Below are 25,442 nucleotides of genomic sequence, written 5' to 3'. Positions count from 1 at the left end.
ACTCTTGCGCCATTTTCGATGCGTTTTCGATAATGGCAACGAGCTTACGAAGACGTCACGTCTGGGGACATAGTTCTACGTCCGATGATCGTAGCCACCAATCTACAGGTGTGCCTTATGCAACGCTAAAAACTCCAGGTCTAATTGAACACGAAAAAAGGCTTTCCCTGCCAGCAGAGACATAGAACTAGTGCGGATGAAGTAAGAGCTCGGGGCATAGTTCCCCTTCCATCTCGCGTGGCTTGTAAGGACAAGGAGGGGTTCTTATCTTGAACATCAGCCTTGTGGACTGGTTCAGAATTTCTTCAGTCGACTCTGATCTTCCACTGCACTTAACGCCCATGGCTAGCTGGGGCATACAGCTGCGATGTCTCGCAACGGGGAGTTTCAACATAACAGGCGCTCATCGACCTACTCTATACCACGCAAACCGCTCCGAACTGTCTCTGCTACAAGCTCTTGTACGTCCCAAACAGATCAAGTGTTCTGGCATTTCCCAAACATAGTAACGAACCCATATGTAGGCTTAGACTCTATCTCAACCAGCAGTCATCCAACACAAGACAGGCAGATATACTCTATTATATCCCCGTATTACGAGGACTTCTCTTCAGCGAAAGAAGATCGCCCCTCTAACGCACTCATCGACAATGATCAGGAACTCGCTGATAAACTCATACCTGATTTCGATAGCCCGCCAGCTTTGCCCTTACTGAACGAGACTAGAGAGGGTGTGTATGAAACGGTCAACCTAAGGGAGGGTATTGATCCCGCAAACGATATTCAACCGGATTTACCTCATCCTCATCATATTAAAGGGATCGAAAGTGATGAGAAATGTCCAGAAACGTCGACGGACACGATTGAAAAAGCCATGTCCGAAGACGGTTCTAAAGACGAATTGAGACTCGTCCCTGTTTCCGAGAAAGAGCTCCCAGACTGGAGACCAAACTCCCTCAGCTGGACACCTTACGTTGCGTTTCTGATCCTCCTGATCCTCATTACCTACTCCTGTCTGTACTGGCGCTCAAAGGTTCATGGCATTATTACCCCTGTTCACAGCAAATATGACTGGATATTCAGGTTCGGTCCCGCCTTTCTTGCCGTATTAATACAGGAGATTGTACTACGTATGGCCACAGATCTGAAGTCAGTCCTACCCTTCATTGCTGCTGCCTCACGGCCCGTTGATCACATTCGCCGGAGACCCCTCGCTCGTTTCACCGAACGGAAATGGTATGATGGCTTCCATATAGATCATTTGTTCCAGGCCACGACTTTCCTGGTCCGGTACTGCACCTTCATCCTGGTCCCATTACAATCATCCTTGTTGAGCATGGGGAGCAGGCACTACAGCACTCACTCTCGATCATTCCAGGTTGTAGATGCGGACAAGTTAGTTTCCTCCCTAAATCATACTCGCATTCCTGGGCTTGCGCTAGATTCCATCTGGCACGGAGAGCCGGTCGCACCTTTCAAATGGCTCAGCTTCATGAACGAGAACCCCTATCATCATGAGGTCACTGTACAACCGGATTATGTGGGGGTAATGCCATTCGTGCTTGATAACAGTAATTCCTTCTCAGATCCAGACCAGTTCACAACTTGGAAGGTCCAAACCTCTGCGATCTATGGCTACATGAACTGCACACAAATAGATGAAATACAATTGTCCGTAGCGCATATTTGGATAGGCACTTCTGGACTCAAAACGGATCGAATGTCGGTTCGTCTTGTTGATAAAGAGGGATGTACCTTCGAGCAAACATGGGCGAACGTTTCTTCCGCTTCTGGACCTAGCGTAGAGAATCCCATTACTTGGGATGGAAATTTTGCACTTTGGCAGACCCTAGACGGCCATCAAGGCAACCATACGAAATCTTCCCCCTGCCCGCGGTACAAACATTTCATCGCAACGGGACCTCTTACTGTCCCTTATACAATCGATCCCAAAAACGAGTCAAAAATCGCGCATACTCGAGAAGGATCCCATTGGGCAGCAATGTCATGTCAACCGCGATACAATATCATCCGAGACGGCATCATTTATGAAGTCGACGCAGATGATCAAACATTCGGGGGTCATGCCAGTATTAAGTTTGGTGATGGGGAGATGCGCCCTGATGATGAGCGACTCGATTATCCTATGAAACGCAACTTCCTCGACAGTAGCCTAGTCTACAATCTCTCCAGCCCTGTGTTCCGCCGTACATTCTGGAATGCTCCTATGCCGAACGCTTTCGGGAGTTTTCAAACGAACTTTTCGGAGCTATACGGCGACACTGATCGGGAAGGGTGCAAGGATGTGACAACTGAGTGGAACAAATGGGACAATGACAACGCTTGCCAGATGTATCTCAACGTCGCGACGCTATGGCCGCTCCTCGTAGCTGGGATGGTATCCCTTTCGGCTCTATACGTCCCTCTCGAAGATCAAGTCACAAAATCTGGTTTAGTCCATACTTATCGATTTGGATGGTATCTCACTGGCTGGGAACTCACATACACCACAATATTGCACTTTGTGCTCTTATGGCTCATCACAAAAGAGCGTGTACTCCACTTACCAAGTTGGTTTAGGCACATATTGTGTACCTCAAGGTGGGGGCAGTCGAAATATAAGACAGGACTGTATGGGACGCCGTCATCCATCGCGGGACTTGCATTCGTTTTTCAAGACAGGTCCCTACAACCACTGTTTGAACGCCTAGACACCATGAAACCTTCTCTTGCTGTCAAGAAAAGCCGGAAGAGGTTCGATGAGTCCGAACTTCTTCTGCGTAAATGGAGGGTAGCCTCAGACGAAGATCCGAAAAATTCGGACGTCTCCTATGCAATGATCAGACCAAGGAACGGCAGGTTGGAGCTTCGCAATGAGAACAGGCTTGCAGCAAGCGGCCTTGCGCTCTTTCTCGCCGACAAAGGAACTCGAATGAAGCATGTGCTGCGGAAGATCAAATTCTGGGAATCCTGTGAGTTGTGCTAATCCGACCAAATTTTCCCATGTCATCGCTAATACTACGAAGCGGACCGGAGTGCACGCAGACTAAGATATGGACGAGTACCGCCTATCCTTCACCCTCTACTCTTAATGTTCATCTTCTTGGGCACCATGGCAATCATTGGTGTGGTGTACAAGTTCATTGTCCGTTCCCATAGCTCTGGTTTCCAAATGTGGTTCCAACCCACCTATGCTTTGTCTCAGCGTTCGAGAGATGAAGTATTGCGCTATGTACAGAAGGCGCTATTCAAGGGATTACCCACATTAGTTCTAGTCAGCATTGGGTTCTGGTGGGAGTCCGTCGAACGGTTTTATCGAGCAACCCAGCCTTATGCCTCACTGGCAAATGGCGCCAACGGGAGGATGTCTGTTTGTTTGGACTATATCCATTCGTTCCACATAACAGCGTCAATCAAGGCCTTGCGGAATGGACACTTCCTCCTCGCATATGTGACTTTTACCAGTTTTGCGGTCAAATTGGGAGTCGTGCTCACCTCTGGCATCTTCTCCATGAACGAGATTGGCCACAACCCGGGCCGCGACCTCCCCTTGTCCAGGAATTGGAGGGACGGAACTTTTGTCAATATCGCTGACGATAATCTCCGGACCAATTTAAAACACTACGCCCTATCCCGCGCAGTCTTCGGCAATCCACATACTCCTGGTTGGAAATTTGAACCGTGGGTGTTTCCCTCGGTGAGGCTAGACGGTCCGCAGTTCCAACTGAATCTTACGGGTCTCGCGAGCTTTCTCGAATGCAGTACTGCAGATACGAGCTTTTTGAAGGTTGGGCCGAGCAATTACACTGCATCCTTGAAGGAGGGAGACTGTCTTGGGAATACATGGAACAATATTTGCCTGCCAGCGGCCGGGTTTAGCGGTCAAGATCGTCCTCAGAACTTAGCGGAGGCATGCATGAGCTGGCGATATATCGATGAAGCCAACTGCTCTAAACTATCGCCTGGTAGTGGCGGTCGGTGGTGGATCATGAGTATTAACGGCACCCTAGACCCGCACTCTCAAGACCTTACCTTTCTCTCGGATACTCGATACATATCATTGGTCTGTCGACCGGTAATCTATAAAGGCAACACGGCTATGTCAGTAGTAAGGAATGGCAATGGGGAGGTGTGGATCAATGAATTTGTCTCTAGCATTAAAGAGGTTGCAGCGAACAGTACCTGGATGGCGGACACAGATCCTTCGCTCGACCTCATCACATACTCCTCACGTCTGCTCAACGATACCTTTGCAGGAGAACTCTATCCCGCAACCGATGAGGCCTGGTTCGATTACTTCAGTATCATCACAGTCATGGGATCGATCGGTGGCACCGATATGCTTTTCAACAACGCCACCGCAATGGCTAACGCTGTCTCTGATACATACTCAAGGGTATTTTCAGCCCTCATCAGCCAAAACATAGCCAGCAACGAAACCGGAGAAGGCTCTACCGTTCTGCTCCAGGCCATACCAACCAGTGCTACAAAACCGCCTCTCATCCCTGTCTCACCATTTGCCGACATGGCAACTGTGGCTCTCGTACCTCTTTACTTCGCAACTGGTATCCTCGGATTCTACTGCTCTGCCATAATTTTCATATGGCCTCGCCGAAAACGCCGCATGCCGCTGGACATATCATATCCCGCAAATGCTATGACCTTAGTTTATGACAGTTCTTTATTGGATATCATTCGGAATTGTAGGGAGACAAGCGGCTTCAAGGCTCTTCATAAGCTGCAATTTTCGATAGGTCGTTATCAAGGAATGTCCGGGGAGATGCGAATTGGGATTGATTTGAAAGAACGGGTTACAGAGATTGGGATGAGGGAACGATTTTGTGGGTTGTGTTAGCGTTTGGGGAGTTGGATTTGGGAGATGGCTGTTACGAGCAAAGAAAGGAGTTCTCTCCGCATACCCGGTTGGTAGTAGGCCGTCTACGCCATTTTCAATTGCTATTCGACCCCTCTAATACTTCTGTCCTGCTTAGTGTGAATTGTTTTCCCTTTCCGTCATTCTATCGCCGTTTGAAAAAAAACCCCTAGAGCATACACGAATGATTTTAGGCCATGATTTTCAACTGCTACTTGAAGCTTACCTAGGATTGGGTAAATAGACAACCAGAATGATGATACTACTAAGAGTGTCAGATCAATGAATTGTAGTGGTAAGCATCTTCACCAAAAATTAGAAATTCAGAAACCTAAAACGGACCGAATTCATGACTGAAGGCTTAATTTATTGACCTCAAAGCTTCCATTGCCCGAAATTGTTCTCCATTGATTTTCTAAGAAGTTCGAAAGAGCGCTCTTTCTTGCGTCGTGTGAAGACCTTCAACATTTATTCTCAAACCCTTGCTATTGCAGCATAATCTCTCAACTTTTACGTCACCTTTGACCGCTCCTCAGACACATTGCCTGGATGAGTCTCGCCTATAAAATACTGTCTCCCTTCCCCGCACGAAGCACGTAAGGGGTTTTTGCCCCGAGGAGAACTTAGATGATACCACCTCTGAAGTAAGACTTCAATAAACTTTCGGAAACCGTTTCTGAACAAGGTGATATTAGTCGAGGACTTGGCTAGGCCATCTAGTGTCATGACTTATATTAGCAGGAGCAAGCTAGACCTACGCACTCGGTGCGCCAAATCGCAGACAGAAGTGAAGAAGCTCTATCTGAAATATAAAAGAATAGGGGACGGTATCGCTAACGTGGTTGTGGGGTTCTTCACTGCATGAGGTAGGCTTCAACAGGTTCTCAGTGGTCGCTTCTGCACGGCGTGGTATTGACTGAGAACATAGGCTTGCTCATCTAGCGGCACGACTTGCAGGCGATGTGCTATTACAGTCCACGCTAGGTCGTTCTTCATCGGTGACCCTGAAGCGAGGTGGAGCTGCACAGAAAGTGCGGACTTTCCCCGTGTATTCGTTTAGGCTTACCTGGGGACTTAAAGGGCTCAGGTAATTTGGAACCCATTAGCCGCCGACGACATCGATTTTGTCGGCTATGGTGCCCTTTAGCGAATGGCTTCTCGTACCAGGAATGCCGACCTCTTGGCCGGAAAGAGTATAACTGCTTGCGGTGAAGTGGAACCATGGATCGTTCTCACAGGGTTCGCGAATCGGCATGTGCCGGTCAGGCGCCCAAAAACGCCTCTCAGGGGTTTGGGAGGCGAGGTTTAGGAGGCGAGGTGTGGGAGCTGGCAGTATGAATGGATATAAATTCCAAAAGGGCTTTTGCAGAAGCATCTTTCGGGCGAATTCCTCATAAGTACCGTATCTTCGGCGTCTTTCCAGTAGGCCACATTCAGCGGCGCGGGAAATTCAGTATATCCCCTAATTCCAGCAACGGCATTAACAGATTGACTCTGCCTTATCTATAACTAAACCTCCCCTCTTTCGTGTTTTCTTAAGCATAACAGACGAACTCAGAATGCACTCAAACATGTTGAACCATGCCTGAAGATCAGAGTAAGACAGCAGTCGTATGCTGGACCCTAATGCACAAACGATTTACATGTCCCTGTTGATATTTGCAACTTTGCTCATGCAGCAAACGATTGATGTACGCTTGCTACACTTGATTTATGCCGTGGAACACGTGATTGCATGGCAGGGAGTTGCAAGCTGCCTCTTCTTCATCACTCCTCCCTAATTTGTCTTGATATCCTGTTAATCTAGCGCTGATTTCTCTTTGATAGCTGATGCTTTACCGTTGGTGGTAAGTTAGATCTTTAGTACTGGTATGGTTTATGTTAGGGAGAATGGGAGTAGACATTGGAAAACTATAGCAAAAGGAGAGTCTAGAGCAGAGAGAATATGAGACCCCATGGATAACTACCACGCTTTCCATGAAGATTGTAGGTCAGGCACTAGGGTACTTGCCGAATCCATATACACACTGATGAAACATTTTAAGAGTCTGAATTGGAGGGAAGCGAATGGGATTGCAATGGAGTACATGCGCGCTTGTGATAAATCGGAGAGATGCTAGAGATCAGATGAGAAACCTTGCCCTTAGCATACTTTTTGAGCCCACTCGCCCAACTAACGCGATCCACGCAGGCCGTTAGAGTCCTGCATGTCAAGGCCAAGCGCGAAGCCTAGCGCGTGTTCTCCATTGCATAGTAAAGGAGTTGGATGAGGAGGGCTGGAGATAAGCGGCCTATTGACGCTCAGCAAGGCTGCGCTCGAAGAGTTCGGTCACTGGTAGCACGAGTTAGGGATGGCACAGGCGCTAAAATATTGATGGGCCAACCTACAAGTTGATCCATTCAGCAAGAAGTCGTTGAGGGTGTTGGTTATCGCGCAGTAGCGGTGTTTGTCACCCTCAGACAAAATATGCAGCAACTTCGGGCGCAATCCCGAGCAGTGACTCTGGAATTTGAGATAGCTCCTCGTAAGCCGACCGACTAGCACTGTCTCCATGTTTCCAGCAATTGCGGGAGCATTGTCGAGGCGCATATCATACGTAGGTTTGTTGTTCTTGATGGCCGTTTGGAAAAGTTGGTGTTCTCGGTAGAGCAGGGCAAGGTGAGCGGCAATATCTTCCCAAAAGCCAACCATACTGACCATAGCAGCTTTGCAAGCACCTGCGTAATGGATGCTGTCGCCGTGGTGACCTGGAAAGTTGCAGATTCGACACGTTTGTGCAGATCGACTGGGACGGGAAAGTAGATTGAAGCGAACGGGGTGAGGGGGAATTGGGCGAGCATGCGCGGGATTCATCTCTTGAACAGCTTTCAAGAGAGCGCCCAATGCAGCCAAGACTTCGTTTGAATGTGGATCATTGGACGGAGCTATACTACTATTTGGCGACGAATCGGCCATGATGGTTTTGGTGTGTGGGAAGAACCAGCGGGTGAAGGGGCTACCTAGTGAAGCATCCAAGGATCGAGAGGACTACACAGGGTTAGCACGTGATGAAAGCAAATGTTGGACAATAGAAATGTCGAAGAAACGTCCACGGGTGTCTTGTGTCAGTTGGAGAGTGATGGAGGTTATTGTAGAGGGGGAGGAGGAAACGCTGGATGAGGAAAGTTCCGATCACGAGGCAGTGTAAGAAAGAAAGCGTGGGCTGCGCGTGGAAGGTGCGGTGAGGGACTACTTGCCGCCTGACCTTTACCTATGGGCTAGGCACCTTCTGCGACTTCTTTCATTCACTAGGTCCCAAATCACAGCAACCCATCTTCACTTCAACATCGTGTCAAAGCTCTTTCGCAGTCGGCAGCCTTCTCGGCAGCAGTTTGTTGCATTGCAGTAAATGTCAGTCAGTCCATGGTCCACATCAAAGTCCATCTGGACTCTGGACCCAGTGAGCCAGAACTCCAATCCCATTGTGCTACACCTTGACATGTCCCAGGCTCTCTTCCGCCCAGAACGCCCAACACCATTACATCTGTTGTGCTGGTGCCATCACGGGTCCGTGACGCTGATCTAGGTGATCGTAGTTGAGTTCGAATTCCCTCTAAACGACGGTTAGCAATGAAAATGGACGTAAGATTAGCAGCTACATGCCCTCTCTCTCCTCCAATTTGTTACGTCGAAGAATAGGTACCAGCCACGCTCTTCTTTTGGTGAGATGCGCATTGGCTGCGGTAGATCGGGATCCTTCATCATCCATTGTTGCAGCTTAGTATGCCATCGCCAGTCTCGATTGTACCTAATTTCGTAAGAATCTCTGCAGTGACTTAGCTGCCTTACAGAAACTTACAACTCGTTCGCAGCTATCTCCTGCATGATGTCACGTGGATACTGGTAGAAGATTGCGAGCAGAGTCTCCGTGGCGAAACTGGTCATTTTGGTGTGCAAAGGCGGAACGTTTGTCACTGTGTAGGCGGCTGGGAGCGTGAAATCTGGAGGAATGGCCGGTTTGACGTTGGAGTCCACAAACGGCGATCCAAAGGTAGGGTGCAAGGGAGAATTACTGGTATCATTAGTCGGTATTTCGAATGTCCTTCGTGGAGAGAGGGTTCCTTACTCTGGTCGGCTCAGATCAAGTCCTAGAACTGTAAGATCCTGACCAACCGCAAGAGCAGAGTAATCTGGGCTATCCAACGGTATCATGGACAATAAACCGGGAAGGCCATATCGTTCCGTTTCGGTCATGTCCGCTAATTTCTTGTGTTGTGGTAGTTGTGTGTTTGGTGAGCCGACATTTTCAGCGGCGAAATTCTGATCATATTGTCCTACTTGCGGTCGCTGTCCTATAGGTGGAACAGCGCTAGCTCCGCTCCGAAGTGGTAGCTGAGAACCGATGAAAGATAAGTTGCCTAATGCTTGGCCGGTTCTTGGGTTACCCTACTAGATCATTAGCAGTTCTCCAAGCGCTGTGACTGAATATTCACTTACGTTCCTGTCAAGATCTTGTACGCCTGGTGGGTTCGCTCGTAGGCTCTCGAATTGCGTTCGAGTCACTACGAGAGTTAGTCAAATGGCGTGGTTGGTGTGTGGGCGACTCACCTCCACCGCCGTGCATTGGTCTGTCGCCAACAGTCGAATTTATTGATCGATCTTGGGGGCCGTCTGTCGGACTTGAAAGACCGTTGCGTGTTTGGCCCAGACCTGGAAAAGCATTTGTCGTTGCACCGGCCCCAAATGCTGCGTTCTGAATCATACCACTCCTTTGGTCTGGCCCAACATCATTGCCTCCCCCTAAAGGCGGGAATTCCTCTATATTGCCCGTCTGCGGCTGCGAAGTGCCAGACAATTGCCCTACGCCTGATTGTCCTCCGAAGCGATAATCATCACCGATCGCTGGGAACCGACCTTGTGCTGCTACAGTCGCATCTTCATGGGGCTGATTTTGTATTTGTTGATGCTGGGCATTCGACGCCTGTCCGGCCTGTTGTGATTGTCCCTGCGGTCGTTGAATTGTCGAGTGTTGTGCCGTTCGTAGGCTTGGATTTGACCACATTTGCTGTGCCGTCGTATTCTGCTGCGCTTGAGGCGCCCCAGATAAAGATGGAAATTCTCTGCGATTATATATGTTTAGCTTGAATTTCCCGGCTTCATCGACTAGCGCAGGCTCTGCGGCTAACTGGGCCTTTCTTTTGCGCCTTCCCATGCTATCGTTGAAGACTTACTCAAGATTGAGAGGAGTATGAGGCTGTGAGCTTCCGATTGTCTGCGCAAAGCTTGATAGTCCAGTTCCGTTTGCTCGTGTTTGTGTGGTCGAAAGGCCGGGTGCGCCGCCCATTGGTCCCCCGAAGCCCCATTGAGAGCCACTGCCTAAAGCGGACGCCAGTGTCAGCCAGACTTTCCACTCAGACATCGCTGGTGATTTCCTCACCCAGCTTTCCATTCTGTAATCGACTTGATCCGAGCGGCGCACCGCGAGCGGCGCTATTCTGTTGGCTTTGGAACATTCCGGAGGGGAGATTTCTCAGAGGCTGGGTACCAGGCCCTATCATGATGAAGATAAGTTAGCACTTGGAAATTTCGCAGTGAGTTGAGGCGGCGGAGACGTGTGATTGTCTAGGGAAGTGAACGTATCCAGGATGTAATAAGCGAACGGATACAAAGCGGGCGGAACGGCCGTTCCTGGCCGGAGGATAAGGGCTGGATGGGAAGGTCTCGAATGATTCGGCTTACAGCCACGACGTTGAAGTGGTGTTTCGCGAGACCGCGCGAAGCAGGGCGGTGTCGAGTTTGCGCTGGTGCAGGAGTGATGGAAGGCTCAAAGGGTGTGGTGGAGAAACAAACCTGCACGATTCATGGCAAATTCGCGTACAGACCTGTATCGAAGAATGCGATGTTAGCTTCAGGTGTGAAGCACGAATCTTTGGGGGTCTTGTGGCCGAACTATGGCAAGTCGTGCTTTCACGCGGTCACTTGGTGCTGAACTTCTCTTGGCACAGCCATGCCTCTTTCGACTAGCGGGGTTTCCACGAACAGGGGTTCACTATGCCTTGGGAAGTCGACCGACATTACCAAAAGTATGCAACGTGAACCATAGTGACTCATTGTGATTCGGTGATTAGTTCAGTCCACCTAGAATCAAATTGGTTCTGTAGCTAGTGAGCATGTTTATGGTAGTGATCAGTAGTCGAGGTAGGGTTGTGGAAAGAGTAACGCTTGACAAGCTTCGACTCATCCTGACTATAGATGATAGATAATGTCTCGTTGTGGTCAGGGCTGTATTAATAGGAATGTGCACTCCATGAAGCATGTACTGAAAATCAATTAAACTACCAAACTCTCAAAGAAGTGAGTGATCCTAGAGAACACGGAACCCAGAAAGTCGACATGATTGAGAATTACTTGCCGATCTGACACTGCTACATCTTTGACAACGCTGAAGAGAGGCAGCTGATCGACCTTCCGACATCGTCTGAACCAACACCCTCTACGAGAAAATAAAACGAACGTTACAGCCGTAAAGAGCGCTGACAATCATACATGAACAGGAACTCTACGAGCGGAGCAGGTGCCGAAGCGTCTCTACTTCGCCCTCAAGTCGGGCAACCCGAACCTTCAAAGCATCCCTTTCAGATTGGGTCTCCTTTAAGGCAGATTCAAGACTGGTCATTTGATCGACGCGCTTCTGTCGGTATCGACGAGCGGCAAGCGTATTTTGCCTGCGTTTCTCGACACGAGCAGAGTCAATTGGCTGGGTGACCCTTGGACGGGTAGACAATTTAGGGGTAGAAGAGGATCCCTCCGAGGAAGACGAATTCCGGGTCTCTGGGCTTGCCGGTGAAGGACCAGAATTGTGGGGATCGTCTAGCACTACTTAGAAATTACACATATGAGGAACATGGCTGTCGTACCTTTTCCAGTGAATTGGATCGAACCTGGGTTGTAAAGATTTCCTACCCCAATAGGAGTAGTGGAGAGATGGTTTGGGGCCGCATACGACGGGACAAAAGGGTGCGAAGATTGCACACCGCCAATAACTCCCGGTCCGGCTTCATCGTGAATGGGAAATGAGGTTAAGCCAACAGATTGCGAACAAGAAGGGGCGCTCCAGTCTGTAGTTTGAAAAAAAGATTCGGGAGAAGTATCAAGCAAAGTGTCCGTCATAGAAAGCGATGAAGTCGAAAACGAAACAGAACTTGGATCAAGGGACGGTTCAATGTTTGAAAGAGGATCTGAATACGACAATGCTTGGTCTATGAGACCACTAGTACTTTCGCTGCCATGGTGGTTCGAGTGCGACTCCGTTCTTTCGCGGTGAAAAGAAGAGTCGCACGAGTTGACTTGGGACAGGCATAAATCCGATGATTGTTCGCTGCATGATGGTATGGTACTACGCGGGCCCTGGAACCCGCTGGTGAAAACTAAGAACTCTTCAAAAAAAATTGGTGTAGAAAAAAGGCCCCCTGCACGGCTGTGACGAGGGCGGTCGGTTTGTTGGAGTCACGACTGGGACACGGGCAAGGTGGGGTTTAAGTACGGTCAGAAAGCGGCTGAGCAATCACATGATTGCCAAGACGCGGATATTTTTTTGGCTGGTGAGATTTCCTGCAGCTTCGGAGGGGGCCGATCCTTTAGATAACCATTGAACAGTGCCATTGCCCAAGCACTGGGAATCACCTCTGGCAATGGCTAAAATGGCTCCATGCCGAGCAGTTTCACGCAAATTGACTTCGATACCATCCGATGTAGTCTTTCCCTTCCTTGCACCGTCTATCCAACCACCAAAATGCCTGCCCTACGCCCATATTGCCGGATTCTCGACATCACTGGCACTACAGAAAAGAGACAACAACCGGAATCGCGGAGTGTCTGTGAAGAGGCATACGGGTCTACGACCGCGGCAGACATTGTCCGTGAGGAACGTGCCCTTGCCAAAGCCAGTCTTAGACCCAAGCAACAAAAACGCCATCATTGGCGACGAAAACCACGGCCTTTGGGGGTTCTTTAAGGATAAGAAGCTGCTGATGACTCCGAACGAGAACTGGGCTCACGGTATGGTCTTTTTACTTTTGCAGGGCCGGGCAAATGCTCATTCGACATTTAGGCAGAGCCTGGACAGCACAGGAGTTGCATGCGAAGTCCTGGGACGATCTGCACGCGCTGTGGTGGGTGTGCGTGAAGGAGCGCAACCGCTTAACGACGGAGAATGCTACGCTCAAGCGTCAGGACGTCGGCTATGGCGAGTGGGAAATCGAGGGCCGGGATAAGGTGGTGCGTGTTGCTCTGGCTCAAGTATGGGATGGACATCCGCTGACGATTGCTTTGAAGGTAGTCAAAACGATGAAAGCTATTCGAGAAGCTCTGATTGAAAGGTGGAATGCATGGGAAGATGCAAGAAAGCTCGCCGAGGACGACCCTGAGATCAATCTCGAGGCGGATACAGCCAAAGGCGAGCAAGTCTACACCGCTTCCCTCTATGAGACTAGCGAGTTTGAGGAGGAAGTTCGCGACGGAACGGAGAAGCAAGACAACAAGCAGTTACCATCGACGTTCTACAACACAACAGACACTCCTCCGGACCTCAAGGAAAGGATCAAACAGAAGCTGTTCAACAAAAAGTAGACTCAGGCAAGAGGGGGCTGAACTTTAGAAAGCTAGGAGGGTTGTGGGAGGAGGATAGTGTCGAGGACGAATGTAAGATATACAGCAGACTGAGCCAAGCAACATACATATATTTTGGAGCTGGCAGATTCCTGTTTAAGCCAAAGGCTAGGTTGTGACTCCGAAACGAGACATGTCGAGACGGCGCCTGCATGGTTCAAGCAGGCATGCGCCACAATTATGGCGTAGCCGAGTTGAAAGGAGCTACCCCCACATCTGCGACTGCTCACCGCAATACTTCCAAGCATCTTTCCCCAACACGCACGTACACCCCGCCATCTGCACGCCTGACTTCTGCCCGAGCCTCTCTTTGACCTCCTCTTCGCCAGCCACCATGGACGAGATTGCACCTGAATACGACGTCGTGGTCTTGGGAACAGGTGCGTGTCTACCCCGCTAGACAAGACGTCAGAAGCTAACGCGAGTTCACAGGCCTCACGGAATGCGTGCTTTCTGGGTAACAATCCTAGCATAACTAGGTAACGGGCTTTGCTAAAAGGGCTTCTAGTGTTCTGAGTGTTAAAGGCAAGAAGGTTCTCCACATCGATCGCAATGATCACTATGGAGGGTAAGGAGGCTGATCCGAATCCATACTGAAACACACGAGCTCATCCGCCGCAGCGAGGCAGCGTCCATCAACATCGAAGCAGTACGTTCTTCCCGACTCGGTGCGGTTCGGAGACTCACTCTCACAGCTCTTCAAAAAATATGGCCATTACGCAAAGGGAGAAGAGCCGTGGAAGAAATATGGTCGCGTCAATGACTGGAACATTGACCTTGTCCCGAAGCTCCTCATGTCAAATGGCGAATTGACAAATATCCTCGTCTCCACCGATGTCACGCGATACCTGGAATTCAAGCAGATAGCCGGAAGCTACGTGCAGCAGGGCAGCGGCCCCAAGGCAACCGTGGCCAAGGTACCTTCAGATGCAGGAGAGGCCCTTCGCTCCCCCTTGATGGGTCTATTCGAGAAGCGGAGGGCGAGGAATTTCCTGGAATGGGTTGGCGCATACAAGGAGGATGATCCGGCAACGCACAAAGGTAGGGCCAACTCTCGACTTTGCTCATCATCAAGTTCGCTGAGCACACCTTCTAGGCCTTGACGTGGCCAACTGCACCATGAGAGAAGTGTATGACAAATTCGGCCTGGAGGCGACAACGAAAGACTTCATCGGCCACTCCATGGCGCTTTTCCAGACCGATGACTATATCAGTCAGAAAGGCGCCGCCAATGATGCCATCAATCGCATCAGGCTTTATGTAAATTCCATGGCTAGATATGGCAAGTCTCCTTACATCTACCCTCTTTACGGCCTTGGAGAGCTACCACAAGGGTTTGCACGCCTTTCCGCTATATATGGTGGGACTTATATGCTCAACACCGATGTGGATGAGTTCCTCTATGATGGAGGTAAGGTGTCGGGCATTAAGGCCACCATGAAGGAGAAAGGCGAGGAGGGGGCTGTCATGAAATTCGAAACCAAGTGCAAGAAGATTCTCGCAGACCCCTCCTATTTCCCCGGCAAAGTTCGGGTCACCGGACACCTTCTGAAGGCAATTTGCATCCTGAACCATCCCGTCGCCAGTACTGACAATAGCGATTCGTTCCAACTCATCATCCCGCAGTCTCAAGTCGGCCGGAAACATGGTAAATACCCAAGTTGCTATTTATCCCTCGAAGCATGCTTATAATTGTAGACATCTATATTGCCGTGGTTTCATCTGCCCACAACGTCTGCCCCAAGGGGTACTACATCGCTATCGTTTCGACCATCGCAGAAGGCGATAGTAACCACCATCTAGAGCTACAGCCCGGTCTTGACAGGCTAGGACGAATCGAGGAGCAATTTATGGGCCAAGCCATCCCTCTCTACGAGCCTCTGGAGAGTGGAGTGAATGACAACATCTTCCTTTCCAAGAGCTACGACGCCACAAGCCACTTTGAAACTACTACTGGTAAGAGCTGTTTTCGATTACCATTCGCGGAGCAGTGTGCTAACAGAGATTAGATGACATCAAGGACATCTACCGACGCGCAGAGGGCCATGAACTAGTAGTTGAGGGGTTGAGGGATGGCCAAAATTTGGTTGCGGATGAATAGATATCAGCAAGGTGGAAGATATTTGCGATGGCTTGGTGTCAATTTGGTACATTACTGAGCAAAGACTGGAGGCCTCTGGTTTATAGTAAGGACACATGCATAAATTAGACAAATCCTCTATCCGCCGTACTTTGGTCAAGGTTTGAAGCTTGCTAGTGAGCGTGGGGCTTTTCTTTTGGAGGAGCCTTGGAGGGAAACTCACTCTCGTCTGAACTCGCCTCTTCAGGAAATGTTCGAGAAGGCTTGGCAGGAGCGAACACCCAAGTGGGCCGCGTGTTAGTTTGGCGGTCAAAGTGCGTCCTTCACTACGCCAACCTCCTGTTCACTGTCTCCCAGAGACATCCACTCCTTTCCAACGGCAATCATGGCGCAAATTGGGCGCTTTTGGTTCCTTTCCATTGCGGTGGTGTTCCACTTTATTTACATCTACAGGTAGTCCTCAATTCCGAGAAACGCCAGCAGAAACTCACCGCACTTAGCATTTTCTCCATTTACTTCGTGAGCCCTATTGTCCATGGCATGCGCGAGCACGGTGTCGACACACAAGAAGCTCCTGCCCAAAGATTGGTACTCTTTGTTGGTCAGCAACTTGGAACCCTGACCAAGTTGAAGTATCTCACAGTGACTACAGGAGACGGCCTTCGCGCGGACAAAGCCTTCCAGTCCTTCCCCGACCCTACTCCCTTGGACGAAACTTCTGAAGACGCAAAGTCGCCGCGTCCGTTGGCGCCATTCCTCCGATCTCGTGTCCTGTCGCACGGCACCTTCGGCGTCTCCCACACACGAGTGCCAACTGAATCGCGGCCCGGTCATGTCGCCCTCATTGCAGGATTATATGAGGATGTGTCTGCAGTCATGACGGGATGGAAGCTAAATCCGGTGAATTTTGACAGCGTCTTCAACCGAAGCAGGCACACATGGAGTTGGGGAAGTCCAGACATTCTGCCCATGTTTGAACAGGGGGCAGTTCCCGGGCGGGTGGATGCTGATACCTACGATCCGGAGTTCGAAGATTTCTCCAAAGATGGGTTCCATCTGGACACATGGGTGTTCGATAGGGTCAAGAAACTATTCAAGGACGCAAAAACAAATGTGACGCTAGATTCGGAATTGCGCAAGGACAAGAATGTATTCTTCCTGCATCTACTAGGTCTGGATACTACAGGACATGCTCACCGGCCATACTCGAAACAGTATCTGCACAATATCAAGGTCGTCGACCAGGGCGTGCAGGAGATCACCGGACTGATTGAGGACTTCTATAGTGATGGAAAGACCGCTTTCATTTTCACCGCGGACCACGGCATGAGTGATTGGGGAAGTCACGGTGACGGCCACCCAGACAACACCCGGACACCGCTGATTGCATGGGGCTCCGGGGTCGCCCCACCCATCGTCAACAACTCGGGAACAGCGAATGGACATGAGGATGGCTTCTCCTCGGATTGGGGTCTGGACCACATCCAACGGCATGATGTCTCCCAAGCCGATGTCGCGGCTCTCATGGCCTATCTTGCTGGGCTCGACTTTCCAACCAACTCGGTTGGGGAGCTCCCTCTCTCGTATCTCGCGACGGATACCAAATCTAAGGCGGAAGCACTACTGGAAAACGCCAAGGAAATTCTGGAAATGTATCACGTCAAAGAAGATATGAAGAAATCCACGGAGCTATATTACAAACCATTCCCTGGATTAGGCGATGAAACACACTCCGTTGAATACCGAATTGCCCGAATTCAAGAGGCAATTGATCAAGGCAGGGTGGAGGACGCCATCAAACAATCGAATACGCTAATCCAGATCGGGCTTCAGGGACTCAGATATCTGCAAACCTATGACTGGCTATTCCTCAGAACTCTCGTGACAGCCGGCTACATTGGCTGGATTGTATTCGCGATCACCACAGTTATCGACCTTCACGTTCTTAAGGAAGAATCGCAAACTCTTCGCACAGTCTCAAGCATGGTTGTGTTCTCCTCTGTCCTCGTCGGGGTGTATTCTGTCCTTTTCATGCAGCAATCACCTTTGATCTACTATGCATATGCTCTATTCCCCGTTATGTTTTGGGAAGAAATTTGGGCTCGACGGCCTGCCCTTTTCAAGGGTTGCAAAGTCTTGCTTAGGGACGTGTCATCAAAAGCAGACGTCATCAAGCTTGTACTTTCGGTAGCTGGCTGCTTCGGACTCCTAGAGGCTTTAGTAAGTAGGCTACGGGTTAAAGATTACTGGTCCTAGCTAATTTGTCGTAGGTGCAAAGCTACTTTCAGAGGGAGATCTTTACAATATGTTACCTGCTCGCAACTACTTGGCCCGCATTCTACGGCAAGGAATTCGTTGAGAAGAATCTGGTGCTGGTCTTCACATGGGTCTTGTCTTGCATGCTAATGAGTACCTTCACCTTGCTGCCTGCAAATAAGATCGAGGACCTCAGCTTGATGTAAATTCCCCAATACTACTAGGGGGGCCACACTAACCACTCCATTAGCTTATCTGGAGGTGTTCTGATGTTTGCCGTCGGAGTACTATATCTGCTCTTCGAGAAGAGAATTCTTGTTGATGCTGATGCATCTGAAGACGAACTCTCCTGTCCTTCAGCTGACGGCTTGTCTCGCATCATCTTGGGCACCCAGGTTAGTGATACCCTGTCCCTGTGTTATAAAATGTTTCTAACGTATCCTAGGTCGGGCTAATTGCTCTCGCCATGATAGTCACCAAGTCTAGCATCTGGCATCTCCAGACTCGAACGGGTCTACCTCGCGGCACGCAGTTGGTCGGATGGTTCACTCTCGGTAGGTACATTTCCACTGTCACCCATCTGTCGGTAGACTAACTTCATTTAGTTGCGTCCCTTCTTGTACCCTTCCTCCATAGCCTCCGACCAAACGGCCACTACCTCCACCGACTCGTGATCATATTCCTCCAATTTGCCCCCTCGTTCATCATCCTCACTATCTCGTATGAGGGGTTGTTCTATTTTGCTTTCTGTCTTTGCCTATTCAGTTGGATCCAACTAGAGCACCACGTCCACAAGCACACATCACAGGCATCGAGACCGTCTTCCAGATCGAGCATCCCGCTAAGACCGACAATAGCATCTGCGACAGAACGTCGCGCCTCGCTAAAAGAAGGCGAGTATCGGGCCCTAACTCTTGCGGATGGCCGCATAGCCCTCTTCTTCTTCTTTTTCCTCCAGTCGGCCTTCTTCAGCACCGGCAACATCGCATCCGTGTCGTCGTTCTCTCTCGACGCCGTCTCTAGACTCATTCCCGTCTTCGACCCTTTCTCCCAGGGAGCACTGCTTATCCTCAAGATCATGGTGCCGTTCGCTGTCATGAGCGCGAACTTCGGCATCTTGAACCGTAGGCTAGGGGTTGCGCCGAGCGCGCTTTTCATGGTAGTCATGGCGATTGGCGATGTCATGACGCTGAATTTCTTCTACATGGTGAAGGATGAGGGCAGCTGGCTTGACATCGGCACGACGATTAGTCACTTTGTCATTGCCAGCTTGCTAGGCGTATTTGTTGCTGGCTTGGAGCTTACGAGTGAGCTCTTCATTGGAGGGGTGGAGATTAAAATTGAAGGTAGTAGGAAAAGCGAACGGCAGACAGGCGCACAGCAAAATGGGACGGTCACTGGGAACAGTAATGGGCGGATCCACTAAAATACCAGATGTCTTCTTAGAGAGAGACAACAATGACATAATAGACTTTCGAAGATGCAGCCGCTTGCAGATAGTGAGACTCTTGGTCGCACAGAGGGATCAGAGAGGATGGTGCTTGGGCAGCAATGTGTTTTGGAGGACAGAAATGGATGTCTTGTTGGAACAATGATGATAGAAGAGACATGGGATGAATGATGAATGTTTCGGAGGGTGCGGGAGAGGATGAAGGAGTTTCGACACCTGCTTGTAGGGGGTGGGGGGGGGCAGCAGCGAAGGCCAAGGAGAAGGTTGGTGTGGCTGACGCCGGAGACGCCCGGACCAACCGCGGCGCAGCTTCCCTGGTCGAACTCGTAGGTGGCCATCATGTGGTGACGGGCACGAGGGGGAACTCTTAGTTGTGCACTGTGGGCAATTGTAGCGACCGGCCTATCTTCATCTTATTATCCACTCCTGCATCCGCACGGAGCGGTGCGTGTGACCGCGGCACGACCAGTGTCACGACACTTTTTCGCCAGACGGTCGCTCCCAACCTCTTCAAATATCCCATCGCATCCACGATAGCCATCCCAATTTCTCACCACTAAAGCGCAGTTCCAGCCGCCCAGCCCACCGCTGTCGTCTGAGCCCTAATCTCCGCTCCATTGCAGAAGGGCATATAACCCAGCAACGCTCCTGCCACCATCCTCGCCCCTTCTTCCCTTCCGAAATGTTCTTCAAGCGTCGCTCCCGTGCCAACAGCTACGTTGACAACGACCCCCCGCCCCGCTCCCAATCATACGACGACTACGAGAAGCAGCCCGAGTCTTCGCGCAACTCGCAGCCCCTCACCTCGCCCACTGACGACAAGGACAAGGACAAGGACAAGGACATGTATCCACGCCCGCAGGCCCCGCAAGAAGCTTATCCACGACCGAGCATGCAGAATGGTGGCCACAATGCCATGCCCATCATGAACAACCCGACCCCGCCCATGTCGGGAGGCAAGACCGAGCCCATGCCGGATCTGCTTGCACAGGCTTTCAACCAGGCAGTGCGGCCGTACACGGAGAAGATCGAGCAATTGGAGAGCCAGCTGGCCGACATGCAGGCGTGGGTCGAGCAGTTGGAGCAGCAGCGCGCAGAGGTCCACGGCTGGATCGACAAGCGAGGCCTGAGACCCGGTATGCACCATTGCACCCCCCCCCTTGGGTGTCATCCCATGAGCTAACAATTATCCCCCAGACGTCCCGCCCTCGATTGCTAAAGTCATGGACACTACTACCCCGGACGCCGCCGCCACGCTCAACGCACAGCTCGATCGCAAGATCACTATCGTGAATTTCGACCTCCACCGTCTCCAGGACGACCTCAATGACTCCATTTCCTCGGCCCACTTCGCCTCCGCCATGCTCAAGTTCATCCCCGACATCCAGCGTCTGTCGCTGCTCCCCGCCGGCCCGCGTCACGCCTTCGATCTTGTACTCAAGCTCGGCGGCAACCTCAACTCGCACGGCGGCCTCGACAGCGGCGACGCAGCAGACATCGGAGCCCGTCGAGACTTCTATGGCAGGCTAGACAATGCCATGGTCGAGGTCGTGCGGGGCCGCTTCGGCGAGGGCGAGGAGTGGAACGTGCAGAGGGAGATCAAGCGCATTGAGAAGACGGCATCTTATCTGCGGACGTTTGGCGTCGAGCCCTACTTCCCTGCAACTCTGGACCTCATGAGGAGGGAAATGGAGTTTCAGGGCCGGGGGGGTTCCGGCGCTGGAATCCCCCCGCAAAACGCCAACGTACCAAATGGGCAGGGAACACCGCCTCGGTATCATTAATGCGCTTGACGCACTTGCTCGTCGCGGCTGAGGATGAATGAATTGTCGGCATTTTTTCGATATGTAAGCATGTGATGGATGACGATCTTCGGTGTGAATTATGGTATGGAACCGTATTACATACACACCGAGCATCGTTTTCCTTCTAGGTCTTCTCAACACTTATCGACGGCTTTCATCAAACTCCCCACCCCCCGCGAATATTCACTTCTCCTTACAAAATTCTACCGTCTATTTCTTTCTTGCATGTTCTTCGTCATTCGTCGGTGCGGGTCAAATTCATTTTGGCGGCTTAGGTCGATTCTTTTCTTCAGGACAACCCGCGGGATACAGGGACGGCAGACATGACTGTAATTAATAGCACTGCTCACGAATCTCCTTTGTACATCGGACTAGGGAGGTCTGACCATAAGTGTGAGAAAGGCTGCGAGATGCAGAAGAAGACGCGTGGTCTTGGATCGGAATGGATTTTAGAGCGAGCTTTCCATGCGCCGGTGCAGTTCTGTAAGCTAGCGGTAGTTGCAAAAGGCGCATATAGGTAGCCGCGTAATCGAGAGAGGAAATATGTTAATACATTCTTGTTGGACGTGACGTTGAATGTTTGCTCAATTTTAGGAGATCAACCTCCGAATTCCCCTCACAGGAAAGCAAAAGAAGTCTGTTAAGATCAAATTTCTAGTCGATAGTTGGATTAATTGAAGATGACTTTAGAATTCCGGAGATGTCTCGACGTCATTGTCATCCGAGGCCTGACATGACTGTCGTATCTTATCCAGGGGCCGGAAACCTCACGAACCCACCTACCATGATTCCAGTCGTCGAATACCTGGAACCATGGCTCAGCGCCGACAATGGAGCACAGGCTGCCATGCGTGCCGAAAATCAAAAGTCAAAGTATTCCTCTCCGTCTCGAAATATATCCTTAAGCTAGACAGAGGTAACGTCCATCCATCTAGTGCGATGAAGCCAAACCAGGCTGCGAGCGCTGTCGAAGAGGAGGAAGAATGTGCCCTGGATATCGCGATGATAGCGATATGTTATTTCGCAATATGACGATGACGACGGTTGCGGTTAGGACGACAGATGCAGGTGCATCTCAGCAATCCGCAACGACTGCAGTTGCTTCCAGCTCTACACCTGTAGCTAGCACCAGGACAGGTATCATCCAACCCGTGATGTTACCCCTTCTACGCACAGACTGGGACCAACAATCCATCGCATTCTATTTCTTCAATTTCTGCTCCATCCCTCTTCGCGATCGCACACTCTATCTTGAGTTTCTCCCCGAGATGGCGGCGAAGGCTCCACGAGAGGGATGTTTGCTAGACGCGCTTTCCGCTACTGCTATGGTGTATATGGCGAATATATCGAATTTAGAGCACTTGAGGTTTGAGAGTAGGAAGAGGTATGGGATGGCTTTGAAGAGCTTGGCGAGGGCGTTGGGGGAGGAGAGAGAGAAGAGGAGTGTGGGGACGTTGACAGCGGGAGTGTTGTTGCAGAACTATGAGGTAGGTAGAGGTTTTTGGTGCTATGAGCTAATCTGCTCTGCTATCATTTGGGAACAGTGGTAGTACTTCCGGAATGGGATAGCTGAGAATATACCAGGTGTACACCGGCGCTACAAAAGACCCCTGGGGTCCACATGAAGGCGGACTAAACGCCATAATCGAGATGCGGAAAGGGCAACATCTGGACTCGCCAATCGGACAGAGCTTATCGAGACTAATTCAAGCGAGACGACAGATTGAGTCTTTAGATGCAGAGACGACGTCTGCAAAGAGCTCGAGTGCGGAAATTCAAGTCTTTGGCCCAATTCCAGTGCGAGCGCACATCTTCTTGCTGCTAAGAAGCGTCTCCCTAATTTCTGGAAGGATACGCGCTGGTTTACAGGAGTTGCGGGCGGGGACGACATCAACATCTGGAGTTGAGTTGAACAAAGCTATCGAATCCGCGCTGCTGATTAAAGATCAACTACTCTCATGGCCAGAGTCCCTACCCGCGGATTGGAAGTACGAAACACTTCCCGCACCCTCCTTATCACCTACTGAAACAGACTCCGACCGCCCGTTTCCGCCAAAATTCATCATCTTTAGAGATATTCATCAAAGTGCGCTCTGGATAGCATACTGGTGCTCACTGATAGCTCTCCTACAAACGCTCATCAAAGTTCTTCCATTCCACCAAAGCTCCTCACATTCCCCTTCTGCTTCCCTCTCCCTCCTCCGTGCCTCCCTCCTCTCCACCATCGACGACGTCAGCGCCGCCACTCCCTACATGCTCGGCACTATCTCCCCCCGCGGCACTCTCAACGCCTTTCCCCCTATCGCACCCCACACCAATAACTCCGGACTCTCCGCATTCTTCCTCATGCGCGCGCTGCATGTCTGCAATTTCGCAGAAGGCGTGGAATTGGATAATCGGAGGAGAAAATGGATTTTGGATGCTCTGTTGAAGATTGGGTATGCTAAAGGGATTCGATTAGCGCTGAGGAGTCGGAAGAGGTGGATTGACGGGAACCCAAGGTTAGCAGGGGAGGTGCTTGGAGGGGAATTTTTATGATGATAGATGGAATAGGTGGAATAGCAAAGGGACAGGGCCCCTGAGTATGGTCTGGGGGCTGTGGGAGCGTGGAAATGATATCCTGTTTCAAATCCCTCCTCGATGCTCCATATTCAAACATACCACAGGCTAGCTTTGCCAAAGTCCGTCCTTGATTGAAAATCTCCCCACAAATGGATCTACCTTTGCGTATCCATCAGCTCATTTCTAATCACGTGGTCGCAGTGCTAACCGGTTCAGGAGACTCTGGGGGCCGTTTGCGGCTCTGTGAGCGTCTGCTTGTTGGCCTGTGCACTTCCTTTCGTCCAATTGAATCCAGACATAATTTTATAGCCCCATTGGACCCTCAGAGTGTATTTAGAAGACGAAGAGAAGGGGTTTGTGAAGCCTTCAGCCCCATTCTCAATCGCGTGGCTAACTCGTTCAGTTATGAGTATCAAGGATTGAAGTCCGTGAGAAAGATGGCGGCAGGAGGTATAAAAGAGGATGCATGTGCTGATTGCACGTTCAACCTATTAACAAGGCAGTAATCTAGTTTTTATTCTGTTCAAGATGCTTCCCATCCTCTCCTTGTGCTCTCTTATTTCACTCTCCACCTTCGTCCTCTCCTGCCCTGGCCATATCGGACACGGCCATGCAAATATCCAGTTAGAAGACCCTTCCATCATCGCTGCGCAAAACAACGCTTTCCGTAGGACGGCTTCCCCACCCCGCAAACTCGCCCTCACAGATGTACGCATCTTCAACGGCCACGGTCTCAGCGCCCCAACCACCATTGTCATCTCCGGCTCCCACATTACCGACAACATCAAAGATGCAGAACACTTTAACGCGAGCGGCCACGTTCTCCTACCCGGTCTTATAGACTCGCATGTCCATCCCACAAATATCACACACCTGCAACAGTTGGCTCGCTGGGGGGTCACGACGGGTATGACAATGGCGTGTTTCTCTGCCGCACAGTGCGCGAGTTTACAGAATCACACGGGATTGACAAACGTGTTTCGCAGTTCTGCACCCGCAGCCGCACCGGGGAGTGCGCATGGGAACCTGACGTCGTTCGTGGACCATACCGGCGTGCTGCTTGTGCATAATTCTAGTGATGCTGTGCGTTGGACCCAGTTGCAGATGCAGAGTCGTCCGGACTATATCAAGCTTATTGCTGAAGCGCCCGGGCTTTCGCAGGATACGCTGAACGCGTTAGTCATTGAGTCTCATAGTTTCGGTAAGAAAGTCGTCTGCCATGCCGCGACTTTCTCGGCGTATAGTCAAGCGGTCACAGCGGGCGTTGATCAGATCCATCATTCGCCCTTGGACAAGCCGATTACCTGCACCATCGCCGAGGAGATCAAGAAGAACGGAAGGGCTGTCGTGCCCACTTTGGCGATCATGAAGGCGATTGCGGATACTCAATCTTCGACATCTTCGTTTAACGCGTCGTTAGCGACGGCCGCGGAGTTGCGGAGGAAGAGGGTTCCGATTCTAGCCGGCACCGATGCGAATTTGCAGCCGGGGATTGTTGCGACAGTGCCGTTTGGAACTAGTCTTCATGAGGAGTTGGAATTGTTGGTGGAGGCGGGATTGAGTAGTGTCGAGGCGTTGAGAGCGGCGACTGTGGAGCCTGCAAGGGTCTGGGGATTAGAGGATAGAGGGGTTGTTAAGGTGGGGATGAGGGCGGATCTAGTGTTAGTAAAGGGTGATCCTGTGAGGGACGTGAGGGAGAGTCGGAATGTGAAGAAGGTGTGGATTGGAGGCGTGGAGGTTGAGGGGGTCGGAGCCTGATGAAGGGGAGG

At 50.8% G+C, this 25,442-nt stretch overlaps 10 protein-coding genes across 10 annotated transcripts; 7 read left to right on the top strand and 3 right to left on the bottom strand.

Annotated features, from left to right (window-relative positions):
- The first annotated feature begins 344 nt into the window (after positions 1–344).
- Positions 345–4,923, top strand: BDR25DRAFT_339701 (uncharacterized protein). Its single transcript, XM_033693426.1, has 3 exons — positions 345–461; positions 525–2,972; positions 3,027–4,923. Exons 1-3 carry the CDS (start codon positions 368–370, stop codon positions 4,853–4,855), a joined length of 4,371 nt encoding a protein of 1,456 aa, XP_033552492.1. The 5' UTR covers positions 345–367; the 3' UTR covers positions 4,856–4,923.
- Positions 4,924–6,701: 1,778 nt separating this feature from the next.
- Positions 6,702–7,829, bottom strand: BDR25DRAFT_379143 (uncharacterized protein; the record flags this gene model as incomplete). The annotated part of the gene is made up of 2 exons (XM_033697593.1): positions 6,702–7,205; positions 7,262–7,829. 2 exons carry the CDS (start codon positions 7,827–7,829, stop codon positions 7,165–7,167), a joined length of 609 nt encoding a protein of 202 aa, XP_033552491.1. The 3' UTR covers positions 6,702–7,164.
- Positions 7,830–8,133: 304 nt separating this feature from the next.
- On the bottom strand, positions 8,134–10,683 carry BDR25DRAFT_339700 (uncharacterized protein). Its single transcript, XM_033693425.1, has 8 exons — positions 10,291–10,683; positions 10,085–10,229; positions 9,462–9,973; positions 9,351–9,415; positions 8,980–9,299; positions 8,713–8,925; positions 8,517–8,661; positions 8,134–8,466 (listed from the first exon to the last, which is right to left on the bottom strand). Exons 1-8 carry the CDS (start codon positions 10,409–10,411, stop codon positions 8,392–8,394), a joined length of 1,596 nt encoding a protein of 531 aa, XP_033552490.1. The 5' UTR covers positions 10,412–10,683; the 3' UTR covers positions 8,134–8,391.
- A 473-nt stretch (positions 10,684–11,156) lies between these two features.
- BDR25DRAFT_87449 (uncharacterized protein) lies at positions 11,157–12,350 on the bottom strand (the record flags this gene model as incomplete). The annotated part of the gene is made up of 2 exons (XM_033699181.1): positions 11,157–11,723; positions 11,771–12,350. Coding segments are annotated over 2 exons (891 nt in total), but the record flags the coding sequence as incomplete, so codon positions are not given.
- Positions 12,351–12,553: 203 nt separating this feature from the next.
- On the top strand, positions 12,554–13,481 carry BDR25DRAFT_211884 (MRP-L47-domain-containing protein; the record flags this gene model as incomplete). The annotated part of the gene is made up of 3 exons (XM_033684699.1): positions 12,554–12,911; positions 12,964–13,130; positions 13,188–13,481. 3 exons carry the CDS (start codon positions 12,554–12,556, stop codon positions 13,479–13,481), a joined length of 819 nt encoding a protein of 272 aa, XP_033552488.1.
- A 373-nt stretch (positions 13,482–13,854) lies between these two features.
- BDR25DRAFT_212300 (rab GTPase activator) lies at positions 13,855–15,621 on the top strand (the record flags this gene model as incomplete). Its single annotated transcript, XM_033684714.1, has 8 exons — positions 13,855–13,900; positions 13,953–13,977; positions 14,029–14,088; positions 14,142–14,169; positions 14,216–14,561; positions 14,617–15,168; positions 15,219–15,476; positions 15,530–15,621. The coding sequence occupies 8 exons, from the start codon at positions 13,855–13,857 to the stop codon at positions 15,619–15,621; spliced, it is 1,407 nt and encodes a 468-aa protein (XP_033552487.1).
- A 315-nt stretch (positions 15,622–15,936) lies between these two features.
- On the top strand, positions 15,937–19,282 carry BDR25DRAFT_278205 (PigN-domain-containing protein; the record flags this gene model as incomplete). The annotated part of the gene is made up of 7 exons (XM_033687668.1): positions 15,937–16,053; positions 16,101–16,201; positions 16,253–17,820; positions 17,871–18,058; positions 18,107–18,251; positions 18,302–18,410; positions 18,462–19,282. Exons 1-7 carry the CDS (start codon positions 15,986–15,988, stop codon positions 19,280–19,282), a joined length of 3,000 nt encoding a protein of 999 aa, XP_033552486.1. The 5' UTR covers positions 15,937–15,985.
- Positions 19,283–19,988: 706 nt separating this feature from the next.
- BDR25DRAFT_211850 (uncharacterized protein) lies at positions 19,989–21,090 on the top strand (the record flags this gene model as incomplete). The annotated part of the gene is made up of 2 exons (XM_033684698.1): positions 19,989–20,442; positions 20,504–21,090. 2 exons carry the CDS (start codon positions 19,989–19,991, stop codon positions 21,088–21,090), a joined length of 1,041 nt encoding a protein of 346 aa, XP_033552485.1.
- An 804-nt stretch (positions 21,091–21,894) lies between these two features.
- BDR25DRAFT_339697 (uncharacterized protein) lies at positions 21,895–23,782 on the top strand (the record flags this gene model as incomplete). Its single annotated transcript, XM_033693424.1, has 4 exons — positions 21,895–21,984; positions 22,047–22,598; positions 22,696–23,612; positions 23,665–23,782. Exons 1-4 carry the CDS (start codon positions 21,925–21,927, stop codon positions 23,780–23,782), a joined length of 1,647 nt encoding a protein of 548 aa, XP_033552484.1. The 5' UTR covers positions 21,895–21,924.
- A 419-nt stretch (positions 23,783–24,201) lies between these two features.
- On the top strand, positions 24,202–25,431 carry BDR25DRAFT_322158 (putative hydrolase; the record flags this gene model as incomplete). Its single annotated transcript, XM_033692016.1, has 2 exons — positions 24,202–24,296; positions 24,345–25,431. 2 exons carry the CDS (start codon positions 24,202–24,204, stop codon positions 25,429–25,431), a joined length of 1,182 nt encoding a protein of 393 aa, XP_033552483.1.
- Positions 25,432–25,442: the final 11 nt, after the last annotated feature.

The sequence above is a fragment of the Lindgomyces ingoldianus genome (genome assembly GCF_010093535.1).
Source record: "Lindgomyces ingoldianus strain ATCC 200398 unplaced genomic scaffold BDR25scaffold_4, whole genome shotgun sequence".
NCBI lineage: Eukaryota > Fungi > Ascomycota > Dothideomycetes > Pleosporales > Lindgomycetaceae > Lindgomyces > Lindgomyces ingoldianus.
This window is presented reverse-complemented; position numbering and strand designations above follow the sequence as displayed.

Coding starts and splice junctions, on each gene's coding strand:
- BDR25DRAFT_339701 (XM_033693426.1), top strand. CDS start 368: ATGTCTCGCAACGGGGAGTTTCAACATAACAGGCGCTCATCGACCTAC. Junction 462..524: donor TGTCTCTGCTACAAGCTCTT/GTACGTCCCAAA, acceptor ACCCATATGTAG/GCTTAGACTCTATCTCAACC. Junction 2,973..3,026: donor GATCAAATTCTGGGAATCCT/GTGAGTTGTGCT, acceptor AATACTACGAAG/CGGACCGGAGTGCACGCAGA.
- BDR25DRAFT_339700 (XM_033693425.1), bottom strand. CDS start 10,411: ATGATAGGGCCTGGTACCCAGCCTCTGAGAAATCTCCCCTCCGGAATG. Junction 9,300..9,350: donor TACAAGATCTTGACAGGAAC/GTAAGTGAATAT, acceptor ATGATCTAGTAG/GGTAACCCAAGAACCGGCCA. Junction 8,662..8,712: donor GAGATAGCTGCGAACGAGTT/GTAAGTTTCTGT, acceptor TTACGAAATTAG/GTACAATCGAGACTGGCGAT.